This window comes from Poecilia mexicana, unplaced genomic scaffold (genome assembly GCF_051168715.1).
Source record: "Poecilia mexicana isolate PSO_F unplaced genomic scaffold, ASM5116871v1 scaffold_1, whole genome shotgun sequence".
Lineage (NCBI taxonomy): Eukaryota > Metazoa > Chordata > Actinopteri > Cyprinodontiformes > Poeciliidae > Poecilia > Poecilia mexicana.
The window spans coordinates 22,895,525-22,921,286 of NW_028263370.1; the positions used below are offsets into that span (position 1 = coordinate 22,895,525).

The window sequence follows — 25,762 nt, forward strand, 5'->3', positions numbered from 1 at the left end:
TGTTTACATTGTGATTATTAATATGTGATAGTCTGAACACAGTGAAGGTTGATTGGCTGATTTAAACTCCTGCTCTGCTGATGATCTGTCAGAGAGTTGGTGTGTGGGTCGCCTTTTTTAAACTGAACCGAAACAAACCGGATTCTGCAGCACATGTACATGTTACGGTTGAAAAGTCAAGCTAGCATAGCTGATATAATTCCCACACCTTCGCTATTTTTTTCCTGACCTTGTTATCTAGATGACATAGTGTTAACAATTAGTAGTAAAGCACTGTGTCCATTTTTCTTTTATACATTTAAGATGTAGCGCATTGTATTGACAGACTGACAGTTAAAACCAATGGCAGTCTGTCGCTCACTGGATCCGGAGGTTGGATCTTGCGCGTAAAGTCATGTTGCAACAGATCTATAGAGATGCTGCTAATGTAGGCCCGGCTAAAACTGCCTAACTGTTTAAAGTCTAACTAACCCCAAGTCTTCTGGTACCCCAGGTTACAACAGCAGGTTCAAAAAAACTAAAAAAGGTATAATAAAGTCCAATGACACAGAAGTTAGCGTGCATTCACACCAGCATCATTTAGTCCAGTTTAATCAAACCTTTTGCCTTGAAAGTTCAGTTTGTTTGGGGAGGTGTGAACGCGTAATCAGACTCCGGTCCACCTTGGTCTGCCTCCATTTGAAGTGAATTCTGCTGTGGTTCAAATGTGAACGCCAAGCGGACCAGAGGCCGCTCCAAAAGCAGGAAGTGGACTATAGAGCAGGACATTCTGGGTAAATACAACCAAACCCAACAAGCTAGCAGGAGAAATGGTTTGTGATTTGTTTTACCAAAGACAAAAGAGAAGTCCTACAGCTGTTAATATCTAATATCACTCTGGTTTTACATTTTCTGAAGAAGGAAGTTGTACTCAGTATCTTCTTCTATGTTGTTTCCTTCAGTGACTCTTGGTGTAGCGCTCCCACAGGTGAGGAGGGGAACAGGTTTTTCACTTGGCTCTGAGTGAGAAAATGAATCGCAGCAGCTGAAAATGTAACAAATGTTGCAACTTTATTCCGGAGTTTACTGGACAATGTAAGCTATAGCAACATTTAAAAAAAGAAACAATTGCCTTCCTTCCTTTAGGAACGCCCAGCTGGTCTGCAGACCCGCCTACTCACCCAGCCGGCCCATTGGCCACGCCCCTCTCCCCTCCCCCGCTGCCACCACCGCCATATCTCCGTCCCCCGACGGCCTCCCGGGTCCCGGCTCCGAAATGCGAGCTCAGCTCTGGCCCCAGGCGCCCGATTTACTACGGCTGGGAAAAACTTGATGGCCCCCCGAGTCACAGAGGAGACACGGCGGCGTTGGTCGAGTCTGTGCAGCTGCGATTCATACCAATTATACTCACTCCAAGTTCAGACAAACCTAGAAGATGGTAGCAGTTTGACTAATCCTGCCTGGAGATTTGGGTTTTAGCAACAATTCATATGAGGTTTGTCTGCCAGGCAGCTGGAAAGCAGAACCCTCCCTCTTTTCTTTTTTTTGTTTTTTTGGAGCAGCAAATTGAGAGACAGTTTTCCAAACTCTTGATTCTTCCCTCGCTCTCCGTCTGCACACTCTGATGTCACGGGGATGAAAACAAGGCTTTGTTTTCTTCCCCCCTCGCAGTCACTTGATGCAGGATGATGAAACCCACAAAGAAATCCAGCAAGAATATTTTTTGTTTATCTGATGAGCTCTCCTCGTACTCCACGCTGCTTTTGATCAGCGGACAGCGAACTCGTTGATGGGGAGCTCGCATTTTCCCTCTTGGGACGGACATGTTAAATAAATTAGATGCATCTTGGATCTCTGCGTCTGCTGCAGCTTCAGCAAACCGGGTCGGGAGTGGAAGTGGGGCTGACTCAGGGAGTGTCAAAGGCCACGCTGAATGGATTATGTGTCCTGAATGGGGCCCGGTGGGGAGCCCCTTAAAGCCGCCGGCGGTCGTGAGCCCAGGTGATGCTTTTCATGTCCTCCAGTGGAGAGACATCAGAGCGGTCCCACACTTTGAGCCGCCCGCCATCAAACGACCATCAGAACCTCTAATCAGTCCACCGCCACCGAACCGCCGTCCTCCGACATAAAAGGTGGACGAGATGCAAGCGCCCGTCTCTCGCCGTCATATACAGGAACAATAATCGTTCCTCCAATCCTTTCTACCAGGAACTCTGCAAATTAATAACTTTATAATCATTGTTCGTTAGATTTTTTTGCGAGGTTACAATAAATATTCTTTTAAAGGTCAAAACCTGGGACATATATAATAAGGGTAACAATTAGAGAAGCGCCGATTTTTCATTTCCAAAACCGATATCTGAGGTTTAGTATCGGTCGATACCGTTCTGATACAGAAAAACAGAAAAGCTTCTTTAAAAGAAAATTTACTGAATTATAATTTTATTTGGTAACGCTGCACACCGTGCAGTTAGAAACTCTAAATATAATTTAATATAAGTAATAAAGCATGACATCACTCAGAGCACAAAGCACAGATTTGACTGAATAGATCCGCCATTATGGATCGGACACATTGTCACCAATACCTGATCTGGACTGTTCTCAATGTTGGGACAAAAAGTTGCAACATTGGTTGCATTTAGTTGCCTTCACTTTGCACCGAGTCAAATGAACCAAGGCCTTTGAAGAACCAGTTCCCCTCCTCGCCTGCGGGGGCGCTGCACCAAGAACCACTGAAGGAACAACAAAACGACTTCCTTCTTCAGGAAATGTAAACAGGAATGGAGTGGCATCAAATTTTGCAGTTGTAGGATTTCTCTTCTGTCTTTGGCTGAAGAGCCATTTCTATTGTTAGCACTAGGCTAGCACGTTTGTTTTGGTTGTATTTACCCAGAATGCCCTGCGCTGTAGTCTGCTTCCTGCTTTTGGAGCGGTTTCAGGTCTGCTTGGTTTTCACATCTGCATTCAAACCGAACCAGAATTCATTTCAACCGAACAGAGACCGAGGTTTGTAGGTGGACCAGAGTTCAATTAGCATTCACACGTCCAAAAAACGACCCGGACTTTTTGGGGAAACGGACTGGAGTTCAATTAAGACAAATTCAAAAGTGGCTGAACTGTGAAAATAAGAACAGCTAAATAATTTGGTGCCAAATCATTTAAAGTTTTAAAAGTGAGTAAAATAATCTTAACATAAAAATGAAGAATAACCCCGGAAAGCGGGTTGAATTGGTCTTGTGAGTCATCCGCTTTACTTCCTCGTTCCTCCTTGTATTTTGATGCATTATTAATCTTAATATTAATGCATGAGCATTAAAGCATGTTTTTGGAAACTCTTGGAGGATAGAGTTTCTTTTTTTCTGCAGATATAGTTGGAAACTTTTTGTAAACGAGCCGTTTTGGTTTCTTTGCACCAGAATTTTGCAGGAAGGAAAACAGTTTGAGTCTCCGTTTACGCCCTCGGGAGTCTTCGTGCTTTGGCATCGGTTAATGCAATCTGCAGTCATTTACTGCTGGGTAACTGTTTGGAAACGAGGTTATGAAACTCAGAAATAATCCACCAGCAGGAGGTCGCTCCCTCTTATGGTCATCTCAAGTCAATGTCCCGGTTTAGAGGAGTACTTTGGAGATGTGACTTTATTTAGGCCGTTTTTACTCTCCAGCTGTAACCCAAACAAACTTGCAGAGAGTCGGGCTTCATTGGTCCATTTCATCCCCAACTTCAATCAAACTTTGATGACTTTTGGTTTGATCATCCATCAAAACACTCAGACATCTTCAGAAGGAATGAATTCAACAGCAATCAGACAAATACAGAAATCTTCATTAGATTTAAATAAAAAATGTGGTGATGACAGAGAAAGTTAATTTTTTTAATTATGAGAACAAAGACACAATATTGCTACTAGAAAAAAAGTTTTAATAAGAGCAAATCTTTGGTCTGCTGTGATCATCTAAAACCGTCACATTAATTTGATGTTGATGTTAAAAAATAAACGTATAATAAATATTATCTGTAAAGCTAACTTTAAAGCTGTAAAGCTAAGCCAAGTATAACCTCAGGAGATGCTCAGCATTCCTCAGTTTAGTCTTTAATTATTTTTAATAAAACTACTACTTCATTCTACTAATGTTACAATTTTATTCTGGTAATATAAAGTAGATTCTTGTATCATTTTGATTTGTCGTACGGCTTTTTCCTCGCAGTTTTACAAATTTGTTCTGTTGATATTCTGAGTTTATTTTTGCATCATCGCGATTTTTTTTCTCATCATGACTTTTTACAATCATCGTTTGTCGTACAACTCCTTCATAGTGACTTTTTCTTGAATTATTAGCATTTTATCCAAATATTACTTTTTGTTACCCGTCTTATTGTATTTTTATTACTTTATTCTCATATTCTGACTTTTTGTTGTTTGACTTCACTTCCATTATAATGACCTTTTTTGCTTATTTTATTACTTTATTTTTGTACTATACGTTTATTCTCATATTATCATGACTTTTTCCTCATGTTGACTTTTTAATGTGACTTTATTTTCTTATTTGGACTTTTTCTTATTATTTATTATATTCTCTTAATATTATGATTTATTTCTTGTACAACATGTTTCTCTTAATATTATAACTTTATTCTCGTAATGGTCCTGATACTCAGTTGAAAAAATTTAATTAAATAATTTAAATGTAAATATTTCTCAGGATTTAACATGCATAAATCACCTGTTGGCAGCTTTTGGGACAGAAATGGAGCAACTAAGCCCTAAAACCTTTGAAACATCTTCGTGAATGTTTCGTCACTGTTGTTGTCCCGTATGAATGAGGCCTGATTTATTATCATTTCAGTGTTTTCTGCTCTAACAGGCCTTTGCTTTCTGTTGCTGCTCCAGCTGAAGCGTCTCAGCCTCTCAGCAGAGCCATGAATATCTCCATCAAGCGGCTCGTTTTGCTTTAATCCGGTGGAGAGCTGATTGTGATGAAAACCCATTCAGGCCTGCTGAATCAGGTGGACGCCTATCGCCGTATCGCCGCGGTAACCATACGCCCCGGGTCTCGCGCACCCCTTTTGTGTTGCAGAAATTTCCATTTGTTAGGCCGTATCGGCCGTGTTGAACAAGGTCATTGTTTTGTTTGCGTTAAAGCCGCTAAACCCCGCCGCCACAAAGCTAATTGAAGGGGGCGGGGCCTTTCTTGCGGCCGCTCGGTTCCTTGGAGAGGCCCTTTAAGGGTTCCTGCCTCTGTGAGGTTGGAGAAAAGCCGTTTGTTTGGCGCGGATCAGATCTGAATGGCTCTGCGTTTTCCCATTCAGACCTCCTAGCAGGGGCGTGCAGTTCTGGATGGAGAGAAATCCTCAGACGTGGGGTTTGATTAACGGCTAATTCCCCAATGAAAGGCAGTTGTTGGTAGTCTTTACCAGTTAATCCCCTGAAACGTGGAATCGCACCCAGACAGTGGGCTGCTGATACTGTTGTTTGGTCCTTTATGTGAGTGAGTGTAGTGTTGATCCGTGAATTGGTCCCGAACATTGGGACGGAGAATACGGCTCATTACGTCCTGAACCAGAATCATTAAACCAGCAGCACTGCGTCAGGCTGGGACAGGAAGTACAGACGCACCAAACATGTCGACAACGATCTGAGATTTCCTTGGAGGTCCAATCTGCCGAGAAAAACCGAGATGCAGATTCCTGGAGGAAGGAAGCTTTTAAAATAGAAAACAAAATAAATACTAATTTTCTTCCATTTTTTGTGCTTCTTTGTTGAGTAAATGAGTAAACCAAAACACACTTTTATGGAAAAAGTTAGTACACCCCAAGCTTTTGATAACCCTACTTGTTCCCAATTATAACTACTAACTGGCAATGAGTCGTTTGTCTCTGGAGGAGAACAGAATTGATTTAATCTGAACGCATCGGAGAAAAGCCTGCTTACAGTCACACCACTGTCAGGTTTCACTCTGGACTTTGACTAGGCCACTGTAAAACCTTTAATTTTCTGCATAACCCAAATGTATTGAAAGGAGAACTGAAACGTGTTGTGAAGGTAACATCAGGTTCAAAGAAAATCATGAAATGCTTGCAAAATAAAAAACATATTGATAAAAAGTTAAGATTATTTAATTCCACATATTTTACATTTAACCACTTAAGCATTAATTAAAAATTAGAAATGCATTAAAATATGCAAATAAAAAAACTTAAATTTTTTAAATAAGAAGATAAACATTTTATTGCTTGAAATTAAATATCAGCATTCCTTTAGTAAAACTGAACCGAGTGAAGCTAAAACTGTGAGGATTTGGTTTTCTGTGTGTTTCCTGAGTCCCACCTGTGTAACCCTGTGCTTCCCGTCGGCTCCTTGTCCTTGTAGCCGTCAGTCGCTTGTTGTGTCGTTAGTCCTGCACCTTCCCAGTGCCACCAGTGTGTTTAAGTTCTTAGCCTCTCCTGTGCTGCCTGGATTTCTGTTCTCCTTCATGACAAAAACTGCTGCTTTTGGCTCAGTTGATGATTATTTCAGTAATCAATTAATCTAACTAATCGTTTTAACATAATCTATAGACTGAGGCCATTTTTAGTGTCAAATTATTTAAAAAATGTTGAGAAATCTCCAGATTTGATCACCGATCAAAGCCAGATCTGATCTCTGACTGATCGATTGGGATGAAAACAAACATCTCTTCAAAGGTGATCAGGTAAGCGATTCCCTGATAACCGGGTCAAAAGTTCAGACTGAAACAAACACCCAGGTGTTTCCTCACCTGAGGCAGCGCTGCGTCGCTCTCATATCATTAAAACAAACGCCACATTTACCATTTTATTTCTGAACTTTTACTCCAAAACGCCTTTTTTCTTTCTCTTTTTCTCCATGACGTCATCAGCTGCAAGTAATCCATCGTTATTTTTGTTCCTGCTATTCTGGCTGTGCATGTGGGTGGGTGTGAATCCGTCTGAGTGAAACGCAGAAGGAAAACTGGGTCACTATTCTCCTCAGCTCAGGCAGAAGCTGCTCTCGTTCAGATCACCTCCCCATCCTCGGTTTTCCCGGTGCCATCGGAAACCTTCCCCGCAGACACGCCAGCGTCCCCAGCAGCCAGAAGCTTCATCCGTCCCTCTTTCTCTTTTTTTTCTCTTTTCCCCCTCTGGATGTGAAATCGCAGCGTTTTGAGCGAGCCGGGGCTCAATGAGAAGGGCACTGTCTCCCGCGCTCGTCTCTGCCAATGAAGACGCACAAAGACCCCCACCAGACTCTATTTTCCCCCTCAACGCTGAGCTCCCAAATCCAAACTGACAGCCATTCATGCCCAGAATACCTGGGCGAAAGCAGAGGGGGGGGGACACTATCTAGGTGTAGCAGGCAAATCCGCTCTTGTTCGACAGATCTGCGAAGCTCCTGCAACTCATCAGCACTTTCCTGGTTTTCTCTCGCCGTCTTTCTGTGTTATTGTGCAGGAGCCGAGGTTTCCAGGCGCACAGAGTTAGCTTGTGCTGCGGTTTTATTTGTGTGCATCTCTGAGGGCCGCGGCGTGTTGTTGTTGGCACCACGGTGCCGCCTGGCATGAATGCAGCTACTCAGCAGGCCAGAGCTGGCTCCCAATGATAAATCATGCAGTGGGTTAATGCAGCAGCGGGACCGCTATAAATAGTTGGTGAAAATCAGGGGGAGGATGCACATTGATTCATGGAAAAGTGTTTTCTAAACCTTTTCTGCTTCTGGTCAGCGCTGAGGGTCTGAAGCTCACAGCTGATCAATGGATTCACTTTTTGCTCTGCTTTGCTTCGGCTCAACCGCTGAACGAAGGAAAGCAGAGCAGCAGCTCGGCTGGATCAATGCAAAGATCTGATTTTATTATCAGGAATTGGGGTTAAGTTTCAGAGAGCAAACCTGTTCATGAGTTGGGGATGTTTTAAAAATATTTTTACGCCGGAAAGTTCAACTGGGAACCAAAACTGGATCTAGATCTGTCACGATAGCTAATTCTGTCCAGAAATCATTTCAATAAGCAATAAGATTTTGATTCTGAGACTATTTTTATTAAGTAATATATTGATAATGGCATTATAATGCAAGTTCACCCTCAAAGACAAATAAACTTTAATTTTATAAAGAACACTTAACACTGGAACTGGAAGATATTTTAAATAGCAAAGATAACCAAAAATAACTTTATTTACATTCTAATTCTTTCAAATTTTTAGTTGATTTGAAAGGAAATACATCAACATACACCAACTCGAACTATATCAGATTTCATAATATATTTTGCATGTTTTCCTTATTGTTTCAATGGATTTCTCTTTTGTCTTTGTCAAATTTCTCTCACTAGCGTGTTTGATTTGGTTGTATTTACCCAGAATGCTGTGCGTTGTAGTCCATCAGAGTTAGCTTAGCATTCACACATCCAAAAAACGACCCAGACTTTTTATCTAAACGGACTGGAGTTCAATTAAGACAAATTCAAAAGTGGCTGCACTGCAAAAGTGAAAACAGCTAAATAATCTGGTGCCAAATCATTTAAAGTTTTAAAAGTGAGTAAAACAACATAAAATGAGGAATAAACCAGACGTGAGTCGTCTGTTTTACTTCCTTGTCCTTCTTTGTATTCTGATGCATTATTAATCTTAATCTTAATCTTAATGCGTGAACATTAAAGCATGTTTTTAGAAACTCTTGGAGGATAGAGTTTCTTTTTCCGGAGACACAGAACTTTCTTCTTAAACAATAATTAATATTAATTAAAAAAAAACAGTTTCACCAACATAGTTTTTCACTAACAACAAGACATTTTCCCATGTTATACGTGAAATAATCTGCCAGTGAAACAAGAACTTTTTCATCAATATTAAGGAATTATTGACTTAAAACAAGCTGCTGTATTGTTTTGAAAAGTTATTTGTAAGTTAAAGTCTTATTCCAAATGTACAAAGATACTTTCACTAGAAACAAGATTGAAGACTTTTTGTTTTTGCAGTGCAGGGATTTGTTTCTCTCATGGAGAGTTCATTAATATGTGCTGATTGTCTTCATGCTCAGATTCTCTACAGAAAGTCGGAATAAAATCAGATTCTGTTCTTAGTTTATTGCTACTCAGAGCAGTCCTGTTCTTTACTGGGATAAGGATGTTTACTGGATGCTCAAGTGTGTGTGTGGGGGTGTGTGTGTGTGTGTGTGTGTGTGTGTGTGTGTGAGCAGTCTGTTTTTTGAGCGTGTGTGTGTGTGTGTGTGTGTGTGTGTGTGTGTGTGAGCAGTCTGTTTTTTGAGCGTGTGTGTGTGTGCGCGCTTCCAGGCCTGCTGACAGTGGCACTTCAGCAGAATGTTTGCCCTTTCCTTCCTCCTTTGATGTGACCAGGTCCTGCTGGGATAATGAGCCCTGCGTCCCGCCGCAAGGTGAACATCCTGCAGTTCGCCCAGGGCTCAGCCAGCAGAGCCTCCCAACCCCCAACACACGCACACACACACGCACACACAGACGGTGGAGCAGCCAACCTCCATTCAGAGCCGGTCCACTTCCACAGAGAGGACAGACTGTGAAGACGCTGATGATCTTTTGTGTGTTTCCAGTCCACAGTTAATACTTGCTAATGCTATATGCTGTAAATATGCAAACTGTCAAAATTACTCAGATGTCACAACGTAATAATAGACATTTTGAAGAGATGTGTTATCTGTGCCACAATCTCACGTTATGCAGCTTTGTGGAAAATTTTGTTTTTTTTATGGTTAACCGTTAGTATATAACATATTACGTATATTAAGGCATTATTCTAATCTGTAAGTAATGGAATATGCTGTTTTACCACATGGTGAATCTCAATGTGACATAAATAACATTTGATCAGATTACAAACATGCAATGGTTCCTGCTGGAACCTTTGTATTTGTGTGTTTCTGGTACGCCCTTAAATCTGACGCACAAGCAACATCCACTAACAGCAGCGATGGACAACAAAGCTGTTGCCCCACAGAGGGTTAACAGAAAACGATCTGATGGCGCACTGTGTGACAGGAGCTGGCCTGTAAAGCATCTCAATAGTAAAGAAAGATGAGCAGCCAGAATAAGATTTTACACTAATCTGTTGGTTGTGTAACCTGAAGAACATATATAAAAAAATAGATATATTTGTTGTTGAGCTTATATGTCTATGCAGAAATGAGTTTTAAAATTGAAAAATGTTGCTTATTTTGTCAATAAAAAAACAAAGCAGTAAGCTTCATTTAAATTTTTTAATCGAGTCCAACTATTAATTTATGCAAAATTCACATTTTCCACGTTTTTGTCATTTGGGTTTCTACTGCTTCTAAAAACAGAGCGCTTAAAAACCCACCCAGCTGTTTTTTGGCAACAAGTTTATGTTTATTGGTGTCATTTCAAAACCTTTCTGAAGGTAACGTCATAAGCAGGCACAGCCCGTTACCTAGCAACTGCAGCGCACCCCGGCCCGTTACCTAGCAACTCAAGCCAAGTTCCAGCATCCGGAGTCTACAATGGCTGCTGGAAAAAACAAGTATTATGTTGTTGACCATCCAGAAACCACTTGCTGCATTCTTATTAGTTGTGCAGGAGGCTCTACTAATGCTTTTCAAAGCTGTGCATCTGTTTGCAGACATTTTCTTGTGCTCGCAAATTTGGGGGTTGTGGACAAAAGTAGCTTATCTTAATTTAAAGTGGCAGAGGCCCTGAAACAGCTCAAAAGTAGACACAACTGACAAAATATCAGAATCATCTTTGAATGATTTTGTGCAAAAAAAATTATATAAATTTATCCTAACCTGTTCAAAGAAGAATAGCAGGTCATCTTTAAGTATTGTATCAAATGTCTACTCACCACAGTTTCAAATCCAGACCGAGCTCAGCCTCTTGCATCCACTCTTTCCAGCCATTGCTCTCGGAAAGCATCCCCTCCTCCCTCTCGTTTCTCAACTCCTTCGCCCCCGTCTTGCATAACATGTTGGGAAATTTGCAGCTGGATAATTTGTGTTACGTTTCCCCTCGGTTTGTTAATAGGAGCGGCGACGCACAGATATTAAGAGTTGAACACTTTGAAAGGCGGATAAAGTCTTTTCATCTGAGGCATGCACATTTCACACGCATTATCTCCTGCGCACATGCAGAATGTCAGAAACACGGAGCTGAAAAAACACGGCGGCTCGCTCCGAGCGCAGGTTCTGCGTGACGGCTAATCCATCTCGGTCCTTTTCAGTCGCGCTCACTGATTTTTGGGGAGAGGAGACGCTTTGCTGTTAATAGCTTTTGGTGTTTTGTTCATTTACAGCGTGGAACTGTTAAATTCATTAGCTACCTGTTTTCTGATTCATGCAACACGAACACATTCTGGTTTTTAGCTACCTGTTTTCTGATTCATGCAACATGAACACATTCTGGTTTTTAGCTACCTGTTTTCTAATTCATGCAACATGAACACATTCTGGTTTTTAGCTACCTGTTTTCTAATTCATGCAACATGAACACATTCTGGTTTTTAGCTACCTGGTTTCTAATTCATGCAACATGAACACATTCTGGTTTTTAGCTACCTGTTTTCTGATTCATGCAACATGAACACATTCTGGTTTTTAGCTACCTGTTTTCTAATTCATGCAACATGAACACATTCTGGTTTTTAGCTACCTGTTTTCTAATTCATGCAACATGAACACATTCTGGTTTTTAGCTACCTGTTTTCTAATTCATGCAACATGAACACATTCTGGTTTTTAGCTACCTGTTTTCTGATTCATGCAACATGAACACATTCTGGTTTTTAGCTACCTGTTTTCTGATTCATGCAACATGAACATATTCAGGGGGTTTTTTCTTCCTTTTTTTCTCAGATTTAAATTGAAACTTTGTCATTGAAGATGTTAGTTTTTGCTTCTCCAAACCGAACTCAGAGCTCTGGTCATTTCTATCAACCGACTGTCGCCTTAAACGCTTCCTTTCTACTGTTGAGCTCTGATTAGCATGAAGGGGATTTTGATTGGAGTGAAAGGGGGGCAGAGGGAAAGATTGGGACTCATAACAGATGGATATTCGTCTCCAGGGCAGGCTTTTCCTGCTGCTGCTGTCCCCACGGTTGGCTTCATTACCCTGGGCTCCTGGTGCCGCCTCGCTTGCTGGCAGCCTGGCTTTCTTCCTCATTAATTGGGTTTGGTTACATTAAGCCCCCTGGCCAAGGGGCAATCCTACTGGAGAAATATTCCGTTTTTAGAGCCTCACTCGAAGCCGGCGGAGTTCAAGCGGCTCTGCGGATGGTAATTGGTTATTTATTTAGGCTTCTGCAGGTTGGTCTCCAAAAGAGACGCTACTGCAGGACGATGTTTGCTCTCTTTTGTTGGACACAAACACACCTGGTCCTGGGATGACTGTAGGAATTCAGCAGCCGGCACACCCTTTGCTTCATACGCAAACATTTAGCATTTACAGATGCTTTGAGTCTATTGTCTGTGGAAATAAATGGTCTGGAGAAGGGAGTGGGCGCTCTGATGTCACCCTGAAAAGGTTCTCCTCAAGTGGAAAACGTGTTGCCAGGTTGGGTGGGTTTCCGCCCAATTGGGATGCTTTTGAACATGTTAGGCTGGAACAAACTGCGATGCCTTATTAGGGCCATTGTAAAGGAAGAAAGGAGGAGTACATTTCTGCCACAACACTCAGAAATTTTTAGATTGATCTCAGAAATTTTCTAGACAAAACGTGGACATTTCTGACTTTAAAAAGTTTAAAATTTGCTACAAAAATCTAAAGTATTTTGAGATTAAAGCCAAGCATTTTCAAATTTTAGAACATTTCTAAGATTAATCTCAAAATTTCTGAGGTTTTGGTGGAAATTTACTCTTTTATTTCTACCTACGTTGGCCTAATACGTCGTCATAAACCCCAACTTTATTGGGTTGCTTTTTTTATTGGAAGAAAAACACAAGAGTCAACACAAGCATTCAAATAACAGGATGTCTATCTGTGCATCAGTGAGGAGTTATTTCCATTAAATAAAGTTAAAATTTGGGTATAAATTATGTTTTGGATGCCGGGAGTTGTTTGGATCTCGGCAGTGACTCCTTCCCTGTTTTCAGTCATTTTCTGCAGAATTATTTCTTATTTTTAATTCTATGCTAGCTTGACCTTGTTAACATTAACATGTAGACGTGTTGTAGAATTTGGTGCGTTTTGGTTCAGTGAAAATAAAAAAAGCGAACCACATGTGAACTTTCTGACAGGTCAGATGTTTTAAATGATTTAATCAACCTTTGCTTCATTCAGACGATCACTTCTTAATCATCACAAAATAAACATCAAACCTGAAAACATGAAACTGTGATGGACTGAATCTTTTGGTCTTTGTGTGGGAAACGTTTGCGTGGTTTTTGGTGTTGAATCCTGATACGCGAGTGGAGCTGTTGTCAGTTAGTTGCTATGGCAACGGGTCTGGAGAGTGCGGTTTTTCTGTATTTTCACTTTGTTGTGGCACTAAATTAATAATACCTACATCTCCAGGTTTCATTTTGTTGCCTTTCGATGGCAAGTGAATGAATCGCCTTTTTGTCCTCCAGCGTTGTGGGCATGTGAGAAATTTCCGGATATTTAATTGATGGTATCTGGCGCTCCCAACACGGGTTTCATTAGAGGTTGAGATTTGTTCTGTTTCTTTTGGAGTTGGGCTGGTTTCACTGGAAACTGTCAGTCAGATCTGGCAACCCTGAGTGTGAATTATATCTCACAGCAAACCATTTCAGCTGCTTGCCTCATCTGTTCACATCCCATGCTGGGTTTGCAGTGCATCTTTTTCCTGTAGGATTTCGGGGAGTCGCCTGGGTGTGTTTCGGGTGAGAAGGGTTTCTTTTAGTGGGCAGATTTAGCAGCATGGGAACCCACCACCGCCACTCGAGCTGCCGACTCCCCAGCTGTTTGTGAAACACCTCACACCGTTTCTACTCTCTTGATTGTAGCCGCCGGCTCCAAGAGTCCTCATTGCATATAAATTACAGAAGTGGGAAGTGATTATTATAAAATTCCCGCTTTCGCCTTTTTTCCCCCCACTCCACTCTGCAGAAGTGCTATAATTGAGTGGAGTACAAAAGCTGCGCTGTGAGGCGGAAGAAGGAGAGGATGGTTCAGAAGGCAACATTTAGGAGGGGTGGATGGTTCTGGTGTGACGTATTTCTCATGATCACCCGCCTTTAAAGGGACCAAATAAACTCCCACAGCCTCTGTCCACCCAGGGCTTCCTGCCAGCGCCGGTTCCAGACAATAAATTTCACCTGAAACCACATCTGAAGGCCCAGCCAAGCCTGGATATGATCAGTCTTCTCTGTCTCCCTTCTTCCGCTCTTCCTAAGCAAAGAAGAAGTCCCACACTGCAAAAACGGTAAATCTTACCAAGTATTTTTGGACTAGTTTCTAGTGCAGATATCTAAGTACACTTAAAATAAGACAAAACTAACTTAGCAGTAACTTTTCATCAAGATATAGGAGCTTGTTTCAAGTCAATAATTCCTTCATATTGAAACAGTTCTAGTTCCACTGGCAGATTATTTCTAACAAGACATTTTACGAAAGTTAGAAGTGAAGAAAATCTGCCAGTATTACTAGTATATTTTCATCAATATTAAGGAATGGGACAAAACAAGCTCACATATTGTAAAACGTTGCTTTTCAGTTAGTCTTGTCTTATTTAAAGTGTTCTAAGATATTTGCAGTAGACACTAGACAAACATAGTTTGGTAGATTTTGTGTTTTTGCAGTGTAAGCCTATTATTTGTCCAGTGAAACGGAAAGACTTCCAGTATGGCTGCCCTCCACTGGAGCTTTTGGAGTCGCTCATGGTGGGAACGAGACGGGATCACAGCTCAAACAAACTCAGTGTCTTTAATTAGTTTGCATTTCAAACCAGTTTTTTCCCTTTCTGTTCCTAATTTTAGTTTATTTTAAAAATATCAGAGGCACATTCAGGAAGCTGATGTGTGTTGCTACATAAACATTTCCTGGTTGATATTTTTCTGTATCTTTTCATTGATAGTAACCAAAATAATACAATAAGGCGACAGTAGTCCTTCGGAGGGAACTCTGTCTACCTACATCCAAAGCCAAGTTGGTGAGACAGCAAGTCCAAAGAGAAAACTTTTGGCGTCCGGCTGTCTAGAGAAACTCTCCGGTTTCTCTTTGGGAATCCCATGGCATTCCCAGAGAAAAGGGAAATTCTGGGACTGTCCTGAAGTCCCCTTCCGTGGGAAATGTCTGAAAACTTTCCAAAAGAAGGCAACAGGTGTAGAGTTTTCATCCAACTGTCATGTGATTTTAGATAAAACTTTTAAAACGTAGCAAAACAGAAAATGTAAATTATGCCTCTACAGGTTTGGGTTGAATCAAGCAGGCTGGCGTAATGTTGTCAGTGTTGGCGGAGCGCACAGCTGTAACAGGCAGGAAGTAAGAAGCTGCAAACTAGCATGGAAGAGAAATATGGAGAGAGGTTTTCAGAAAGCTGTAATTGTTTTGTCTTATTTGTTGGCGATGTGATAAAGTGTCTGGAGACGTAGAGAAAGAAATGAGTCCAATGGCAGAAACGACTGATTAGTAATGTGAGGTAAAAGTTTGCTGCATCAGAACTTATTCAACAAATGTTTCCACCTCACCTCTAGCAATAGGGGAAAGGTCATGCCTCCAGTTTGACAGTATTTCAGATATTTAAACATTAAAACTAATCAATAAATATCGATATTGACTGATATGTAACCTCTGTATCTTGACACGTTTTCCAGCCATATTGAGCAGCTCCAAAGGAAACACGGTTTCCATTAGACCGTTTTAGGATTCTACCTCCACGGTCCCGATTGTCCCAGGAATCGATCCGATTCAGGGTCCAGAGCGCTCCTGCTTCCCATCCCGTTGGATGAAACGTAGGACGAAGTCGAAAACAAACTCATCTTCGCTCCTTGATCAGTGCCAGGATGTTGTTCCTGAACTCTAAAGAACCGACGCTCCCCGTCTTTGGATTATATATAAACTGTCCCGTTATCGATGACTCTTCTTTCCTCTATAAGGAAATGTTGGTGTCGTTCAGCCAAAAAGCCATTTATTCTGTATTGGTCACAGGTCTGCAGCTCTTCCATGGTGGATTTGCCTTTCTTTCTCCCTGAATGGAAGCTGTTTATTGGGAACTTGATGAAAAATGGGATTTGACAGCTGGAACTGGGAGAAGCTGAGGAGCTGCTCCTCCAGAGTTGGTCACTTCCAGGAGCTTTTTCTCCTCTACAAGTTGAGAGACTTTCGGGTTCTTATCTCATTCCCACAGGAGAACAAATGGGAGTGGAGAGGATTAAAATAATACGGGCGAGAAAGCTGTAATTTAGCCTCCAGTGTGGGCATGTCCTGCTCCCTTTGGCCTGGTTAGTCCGTCCCTTCTGGTTTAACAGCCTCATTAAGAAGGCTGTCCCTCTTTGGAGACACTCCCACCTTCCTGGATTATCCCGTCACCTTTGACCCTTTGTGACTGGAGGTCAAAGAAGCTGTTTCACCTGAGCTGAAGCTCAGTGCTGGCAGTTTTTGTTTTCCCTGAAACAGGCCACACATCAGAGAGTCCACTGCGTCCCGTGTTTGATGGAGCGCCGCGAGGCTTAAAGCCGAGCTGGAAAGACGAGGAGCTAAATTGGCAGAAGGGATTGGAGCCTCGGCCTGATTAGGGAGCCGGGGTAAATGATGCCTCGTGTGGTCGGGGACGCTTTCGTTTCATGGTTAGGACGTTCCCAAAGGGTGATGGGAAGGAGAGGGGGGCCTTAAACCGAAGCTGGTGCCAGCCTGAGAGAGGATCGCAGAAACTCAGACATTCCAGGCATCCCGTGTTGGAGAGGTTTTATGAAGTGTGTGTGTGTGTGTGTGTGTGTGTGTGTGTGTGTGTGTGTGTGTGTGTGTGTGAGTATGATGAGGGAACCAGTCACTGCTTGGCACTGTAGGAATGTCACTTTAGCACACAAGTCATTAGACAACAATAAAAGCAGTTTGTTACATCGTCTCTTTAAGAGAATTACTTTATTTAAAGGGTCAGTAAATTGTAAAACCCCAAAATACACAGAGACGGTGGTGGGAACACTTCTGCTAAAGCGCTAACAGCAGAGCTAAGTTTTTGTTTAGCACTTGCTTATTTTAAAAACATTTAGCGCACGTAACACAATGCTTAACTGGTTAACTGGCTTCCTGAATAAACAGAAGCACATATTTTTACTTGCAGTTCAAAAGATGTTCCAGACAGTGAAAAAGTGAGAAAAATGATCTTTGTTACATAAAGTGCTGGGCACTCTTCAGCTAACACGCTAACAGTGAAGCAAATTTACGTTTAGCGCTTGATTATCGACTAAAGAATGATTCAAATAGTTAGATGTTTATAGTCATGCTCTTAGTTTGAAGTTGGCTGAAACTGTGCAGCAGCTCCATTTCCTCTTCTTTTGTTCTCTTTTTTCAACAATAATTATATTTCAATATAAGAGGACTATAGAAAATGTAATTATGTCAAAATTAAATTGTTTCTCGAGGGTTGTAGTTTTTCAAGGGCAGGCCTAACATGGATTGAAGTTAACGCTTTAGCATTGGCTTTCGCTAATTACCGTGTTGTTGAAGTACTTTAGCATTAGCTTCTGTTAAATATCATGTTGATATAGTTCTTTAGCGTTAGCAGAACTAATGTTCATGATAGTGGTTTATGGTTAGCACAGCTAACTGCCCACCACGGCACTGAGGTGATAAACAGCAGGGCCTGTTGGACTGAGTCATGCTGTAGCCTCCATCTCTTCATGTATCAGATCCGACTGCCTTCGACCCATTATTCCCAATCACATAGGGATTGGGAATAATGTGTTTTAGGTATGCTAAAGCACACCTTTAGCTTAGCAACGTTTCCATTGAAAGCGCAGTCTGCCTCTAACCTTGGTATGATTTCTTTTATTAAAATCAGAAAGTGCATCAAAGTTCATCCATGTTGTGTTTAAAGACCGGAAAAGGTGGCGGTTCTTCATCTTGATAGAACCGTCTGGAAGTGCGGTGATGATAAAGCCGAAGCGGTGCGGTGGACGCCGCGTCTCGTCCAGGCGCGCCCCAACGTGTCCCGCATTTAGCCGTACTTCCTGTGGAGGTTTGGACTGCAGCTCGGCTCAGATGGCGAACAGTAGATTTAGCATGGCTGAGTGTTTCCATGTGTGCGCTGCAGATGAAGTGGTTAGCCGTTGTGGGTCGGGCCGGTTTTGGACCGGTTTCCCTCTGAGGTCGTCTCTGTGAGTCAGCTGGGGATGAAGGTTTACAGTCAGGCCGCCGTTTGCGTGATCACCCGTCTCCTAAAAGCTGCTGCAGATATTTTCTGCTTTCTCTCGTCAGTCCCCCGCCCTCCTCTTCCTCCCTCATCCCCCGGCTCTGGCTCTGTAATGAACTCCCCTTATTCACCAGCTAATGACTGCCTTTGATCCTCCGCCTCAGACCTCTGCTCCAGCTCTACCTTGCAACTCTCTGATTTCTCTCCCTCTCCTCTGCGCTCCGCCGAACACGCTGCTTCTTTTCGCTCCTCCCGTTTGCATCCTTTGACTTGTTTTCCCGGCCTCCCTCCAGGGAGTCGGGGTTTCAGTCCCGCTGACCTAGGCTAAACAAAGTTTGGAGCTACCAGGCTTCAAGACGAGAAATTTACGAAATTATTTCGTCCTCCTGAACAAAACTTTAGAGACCGGAACCTGCAGCTGCGTTGCGTTATCCGTGCGTCACGCAGTGGCAAACTGAGTCATGTTGCAAATAACGTAAAGCAGATGAGTCTAATGGTTTTCACGTCCTCCTTTTTGTCTCCTCAGTCCAACAAAGTCCCGGTGGTGCAGCCGTCCCACGCCGTCCACCCGCTCACGCCGCTCATCACGTACAGCGACGAGCACTTCACCCCGGGGTCCCACTCCGGCCATCACCCCCAGGATGGAGGCAACAAACAAGGTAGAGACACGCTGACAGCAGCAGGACGGTGATGAAGATGTTCAGCATCTCTTTTCTTTTGACATTTAAAAGTGATGGGAGGAACGTTAAACGGGCTGCAGTTCAGTTTAAGACTTAATTGTAGCCATGGGGCGATGAAACTTTTACTGAGGTCTCTAAAAGTTTCTCTCATTGTTTAAAGTGTGTCGGCAGAGGAAGTCTTATAGAGTACCACCGTGCTGCCCCTCCCCCACCTGATGCTGCACACATTTTCCTTGCTTCTGTGTAGCGAACCCGTAGTATTCAAAGGGTTCTGGACCACAAGAACCAGGAAATACTTGAAACTCTCTTCAGAAACAGTTAAAAAAGTTCAAACACCAAATAATATGCATCCGGTTCAGTTTATTTTCATAGCAGCAGTTCACAACAATTTATCCAAAATCAGAGAAGAAACTGGGCTAGCAGTGCTGAACTGAGATAATAAACAGCAGGACCTGTTGGACTGATATCGTCCTTCTCTTCATGTATCATATCCAACTAATGAGCTAGCAGTGCCCACCAAACATATGTTGTTTCCTTCAGAGGTTCTTGGTGCAGCGCCCCCAGAGGTGAGGAGGGGAACAGGTTGCTCAATGGGTCTGATTGGGTTGACTCAGTGCAGTGACACAAACAGCCACAGCAGATGAAAATGTAACAAATGTTGCAATTTTGGAACCCAGTGGAACTGAATTTACCAAACTATCAGGTGTGAAAACACCATTAATCGAACTCCAGTTCATTTGCCTTGAATGTCCGGTTCATTTGGGGAGGAGTGAATGCGTACTCAAACTAAAACTCTGGTCCACCTACAAACCTCGATATGGGTTTGGTTGAACTAAATTCTGATGCGGTTCAAATGGAAATGTGAATGCAAGTGAAGCGGAGACCGCAGGAAGTGGAGTACTGTGCAGGGCATTCTGGGTAAATACAACCCAAACAAATGCGCTAGTCTGGCGCTAGCTAGAAATGGATCGTGGTCTTGTACCAAAGACAAATGACAAATCCTCCCATCGCTAAAATATGATATAGCTCCATTTTTGTTTATATTTTGTGAAGAAGGAAGTTGGTCTCGGTGTCTGTTTGGAGGTTTCTGCGTCATTTCCTCCCATAGTTCTTGGCGCAGCGCCCCCACAGGTGAGGGGGCGCAGTGCCTGTTCCCCTGTGCTGAGGGAAACAGGTTTTTCAGTTAGTTTGGTTTGTTTAACACAGTTCAGTGGGAAAGAGAACCGAACCGGCTGAAAATGTAACAATGATGCATTTTTTTGTCATCAGTTGGAGAAGCCAGGTGTGAAAACAACCTAAAGGTCCAAACATGTAGGATTAAAATATAAGAGGCAGGTAAACAGGATGACAGAACAGAGTAGCTTAGGCCCAACTGATTCACTCATCACTGTGTTAAATAAACATATTTACAATACGGTTCTTATAGAGATTAAAACAAGACGATAGACGACTTGTCATGCAATTATAAATTTGTAAAACAGCTAAAAGAGTTCTCAGTTTGCTCAGGCCTTAAAATAAACCCAAGTCGCCGTCTGATGACAAACGAGCAGCCTTTGATGAAAGACTTCAAGCTCTGGAAGAAAATAAAGCGCTCGCTAAAAATACTGCAGCGACACATTGTTGAACCCAATTTTTATTTAACTTGTGCAACGCTCCAGTGTTTTTCTTCTTCTTCTGACTGTCGCTGCTGTCAGGAATCAGTAGAGACGCGCCGACCCGAAGGTGTCACGGTGAAGTGGGATCTGGTTTGAAGCCGCCCGTCGGCCGGCCGCTCCCTCAGCTCGGCTCGGTTCGGCTCGGCTCGCAGGAATAAGATCAAGCTGCAGCTCTGACAGTTTGGACGAGGCGGCGTGGCCCGCACAGCTGGAGGCCTTGGCAGCTTCTCCATGATGCTGAGGAAAGAAAAAAACGGCGTTTCGTCCTCCACCTTTTCGCTTTCTTCTCCTGCGATGATGATGAAGATGATGAAGACGGGACCGGCTATAAATAATGCTGCGGAGCGGAGATGTGAGGAAGCTGTGCTCCACATACGCCTTGCGTCTGCCAACATGCGCTGTGATGTCGAAGCATGAAAGAACAAACAGGAAACAAATAAAGAAAAAACTAGATTTCAGAGAAAAGGTTTCTACTTTTCACATCAATTCCTGACAATAAGGAGAGGAAAAAAATCCCCAGAGGGCCGTTTTTGTTTTTTCTTCCTGCATTTGATCTGCACTCTCACAACCCAACAGAAATCCACGTACAAGCAATCTGGCTGCAGAATTAGCTGTAAATGATTTCCCCAGGCGTATTCATGTGTACCAGTGGAGCTAAGCTGAGGATGCTTAAAACCAAATCTCTCTTTTTTAATTTTTTTTTAGCTGTCCCTCTTGCTCTTTCTCTCCCTCTCGAATCGACCAATAGCTGCTCTGCTTCCTTCAGAGGGCTCAGACTTTGATCTGCTCGTTAATTATGAAAAACAATCATGGATTTTCTCATTATGAGCTCTAATATGCACGGGGCTGCTGTGTGGGATGGAAGGTCGAGCGGAGGGAGGGGGCAGAGGAGAAGCATGTTGAATTAAAGAAATGAAGACGGGGACCAGAATTAGACGGATCGGCGGCTTCCGGTGGGAATGTCTGCTGGATTTCAGTGGCAACGAGAGGAAAACAAAGGTTTTCTACAGGTGAGAGGGACGAGGCTAGCGCACAGAGGAGTGTGAGGTAGCAGATTAGCCACGGCTCTGCAGATGGGAGCCTCCCACTCGGCCTTCCTCTCTGAGGAAGAGGATGTAGGCCTCTGCAGACCTTGGCTGGGAATGATAGAGGAGGAAAGGCATCTGACCTTTTCTTCCCTTTCATGTCACTGGATTGCACTATGCAAAAGGCTTCCCATAATTTTAATTATTAATTTAATAATAATTTATTTTCCTTCCAAGTCGCCTGGCTTCCATGTCGTCTTCTCGATCAAACGCTCTCCAGATATCCTGAATAGAAGTACTTTATTCATCCCAACAGGGAAATTACTGTGCAGTTGCAGCATACACATACACACAGATCGAATTACAATATGAAAAATACAAATAAAAATAAGATAAATGCATAAAAATATAAAATGTAAGATGTAAGATTCTGTACAGTATGAACAGTGAAAATTAATAATCTGTGCAGTCTGTACAAAAGTGCTTTGTAAACAATCTGTACAATATCGATTAAGATCTTTAAGTTTCTCTTTGCGTTGATCTATTGATGTCGAAAGTAGAACATAAGTGCAAAATGCATATAAAAGTAAAAAGTCTGGAATCCACTTCCACCTTTTACTCTGATACCCCTGAATAAAATCCAGTGTTAATAGCTGAATTCAGGAATAATCTGATTAGCAAACATAAATTAGTATATGCAGCTTTTTTTCTTGAGGGCTGCGGAGGTTTTGCGTGAATTTCCAATCTCTCAAATTCACACAAAATCAACAGGTTTCATGAATAATTGGGTTTATTCAAAAATGTTGGGTATATTAATGTTTTCACACAAATCAGGCCAAAATTGACCCGTCATAAAAGCAGAAAACAAAACCAATACAAATCTGGAATTGATTTGGTCCATATGACTTTATCTCCAGTTTAACTAAACATGATTGTGGAAAAACTCCTGCACAGCTGAACCCACATTATCAAATATTCTCAGGCTGTTTTCCCACCAGATTGTCCAGTAGTCTTTGTTCGATTAGGGACCAACAATTGCATCATTTATTACATTTTCAGCTGCTGCGGATCTCTTATGCAGCACTGCACAAACGATCCAAGCCCTTTAAGCAACCTGTTCCGCTCCTCGTTTTGGTGGCAGCAAGAACCACTGAAGGAATGAAACAACACAAAAACCTCTGAAGAAGAGCCCGAACGCTCCTTCTTCAAAAAAACAAAAAAACAAAAATGGAGTAGAGTCAGATTTTAGGGTCGTTCTGATCAACCTGATTTAGAGCTCGGATATCGATGCGTCAGAGACTGGGTTAGGGTTAGGGTTATGTATATACTCTGTATAACTTGTCTTATATTGGTTTTTTCCTCTACATGATGCATTTTTTGACAAATGCAAATTTTACTCCAGAGTTGCGTATGGTCTGGGAAAATACTGCACATGAAATATTTTGAAGTTTGATCTTGCTGCATGAGAAAATATGAAAACTTTCCAGGGGCTAAGGTTGGAATACTTTTTGCATGATGGCATGTTGTGGAATCTTTCTAAATAAAACAAAAAATGTAAAATGTCTGACATAAAACAGGATTTAAAGTAGATATCCAAAATGTAAATGTCAACAATAATTAAAAATACAAAAACCCATCAAGTGACAAGCAGCCTAAGTCCAGATTTCTCCAAAAACCTGGAGAAATGTTTATTAAAGATTTAAGGTAAGTCTGGCTGCTTGGGGGGGAAATCGTAATGAAGTGAAGGATGGGTTGAAAGTAGCAGGAAGGAAAGCAGATGTTTGTCCTCCTGCCGTTCTGTTTTTACTACGTTGTGTCACTAAAATAAACCTCTTGACCTTGAAGCTCGGTAGGAGCTGCAGATTGAAGAGCTTAGCAGGGAAAAAGCTTCAGAAACACTGAAAGGGATCCGGCTCTGCGCACATCCTTTCAGAAGTCAGAAGTCATTTTCAGACCCTAACTGTAAGAACCGTTCACTGTTTAAAACACATTCAGTGTGAATCTCAATGAAATCTGAGTAAAGTTAAACTCCAGGACTTTAAAGAACATTGTTGTGGGATTGGAAGAGTCTCTAAAATAAAATGAGCTCCAAGGCTCTCCAAGACCAAGCTGAAAAGATTTGGCTCGTTATTTTACCTTGAGAACTGGATCTGACTCTGCAGTCCCAGTACTGGACTGGTTTGAGTCTGACTAAAGGAGAGGGACTCATTGGAACAGTCAGAAATCACATGTGGAGGTTTAATCCTGGGACCCCTCTTATTTAATATCTACATGCTCCCACTGGCTCAGTTTATAGCAGGAAATAAGATTATCTATCATAACTATGCAGATGTAACAGCTCTTGATTTTGAAGTCACCGGGTAACTATGAACCCTTCTATGTTCTGAAATGATGCTTGGAATAATTGAATGTGTTCTATAGAGTCAAAGCACACCTTCAGTTATTACAACTGGAAACTAGAGAAGAGGCTTAAACCTGACCTGAACCTTCAAAACCACATAAAGACGGTTACAAAGTCGGCCTTCTGTCATCTGAAGAGCATTTCCACTATTAAAGGACTAAAGTCTCAAGATCTAGAGAAACTCATCCATGTGTTTATCTTTAGTCGCATTGGTTACTCCCACAGTGTCTTCACAGGTCTGCCTAAAAAAATCTATCTGATCCAGAACGCTGCTGCTGGGGTTCTGACTAAAACCAGAAGATGGAGCACATCACCCCGGTTCTAAAGTCCCTACACTGAGAGAGTAGACTTTAAAATACTGCTGTTGGTTTATAAATCACTGAACGGCTTAGCACCACAATACATTAAAGATCTGCAGTCATTGTATCGACTTTCCAGACCAATCAGGTCCAAACATGGAGAAGCAGCATTCAGCTTCTATGTACCACAAATCTGGAACAAACTTCCAGAAAACTGCAAAACAATCGAAACACTGAGTTCCTCTAAAGCAAGGCTAGAAGTTTAGAGCTGCCTTTGATTAGTAGTAACTGGAACATTGATCAACATATTTGATCATTTTGATGAAGCATTAGACAAAATGTAAGGTTTTCTATTTGTTTTCATGACTATATTATGTTTTTAAAGTGTTAAGTGCCTTGACTAGACTTGACTTGACCTTTTTTATGACTGTATGCTCTGTATCTGAACATGGTTTCTGTTTGCAGGGATGCCCAGGCATCATCCTGGACCAGACATGCCCAACTTCTACTCCCTGTCTCCTGGAGGAGTGGGACAGATCACGCCCCCTCTGGGATGGTGAGTCACACACGGCGGTTCTGGGTGATTAATGCTGATGCAGAGCAGCCGCTGACTCTGGTGAGCAGAGCCGGTCTGCAGCTGCAGCTGCAGCAGGGAGGTCTGCGTCTGGCTGGTTCTGCAGCGCTGCTGTGGCTCCGACCGCACTGCACATCCAGCTCCCCCCCTGCTGCTGCATCTCCTTAACCTCCATCAAAGCTTCTGAAGCACTCGTCTCTTCAACACTCACTCTGTGATTGAGAAATAGGTTTCCAGCCTCCTTTTTGTTTTTGTTTTGCTTTGTTTCATCTTTATTCAGTTCGTGTCAGGCTGAGTGAAGCCATGTGGAAAGCAACACACAAATGTGTTAAACCAGTCATTCATCCTCTCTTCCCTGAAAATCTGATTACCTCCAGCTTTTGGCTCCATTTTACATTTAGTGTCACTTTTGAAGACGAAAATCAGTTTTGCCAACTTTCTTAAACCATTAAAGGATTTTTAAACCATGGTCACATTTCTGCAACCACTGCATAGCACCCAGTAAGATTTTGTGTTTTTGTGTTGTGATTCCAAAGAATTTTTGTTTAGTTTATAGTCCAAATATCTTGATACTCTTAAAATAAGACAAAACTACCTTACAGATAGCTTTAATTCCTTATTATTGATGAACAAGTACTGAAAGATTATTTCACTTATAACATGGGGAAAATGTCTTGTTATGAGTGAAATTATCTTCCAGTGGAACTAGTACTTTTTCATCAATGTTAAGGTAGCCAAAAGCAATATGCTAATTTCAAACATGTTGATATCCACCATGTGTCAAAGACGCAATATTTGCTGCAACATAATGTATCACCCTCTACAGTGTCTGATTTTTTTTATTTTTTGGAACTTTACTC

The 25,762-nt window shown here is 42.1% G+C and overlaps 1 protein-coding gene across 2 annotated transcripts in view; it reads left to right on the forward strand.

Annotated features, from left to right (window-relative positions):
* Nucleotides 1-25,762, forward strand: part of lef1 (lymphoid enhancer-binding factor 1) — a 64,596-nt gene that overhangs the window by 16,730 nt on the left and 22,104 nt on the right. For both annotated transcript variants that reach the window (XM_015008650.2, XM_015008649.2), the window contains exons 4-5: nucleotides 18,795-18,927; nucleotides 24,794-24,884. In XM_015008650.2, the coding sequence (XP_014864136.2) occupies nucleotides 18,795-18,927; nucleotides 24,794-24,884 (224 nt within the window). The remainder of the gene's footprint in view (nucleotides 1-18,794; nucleotides 18,928-24,793; nucleotides 24,885-25,762) is intronic.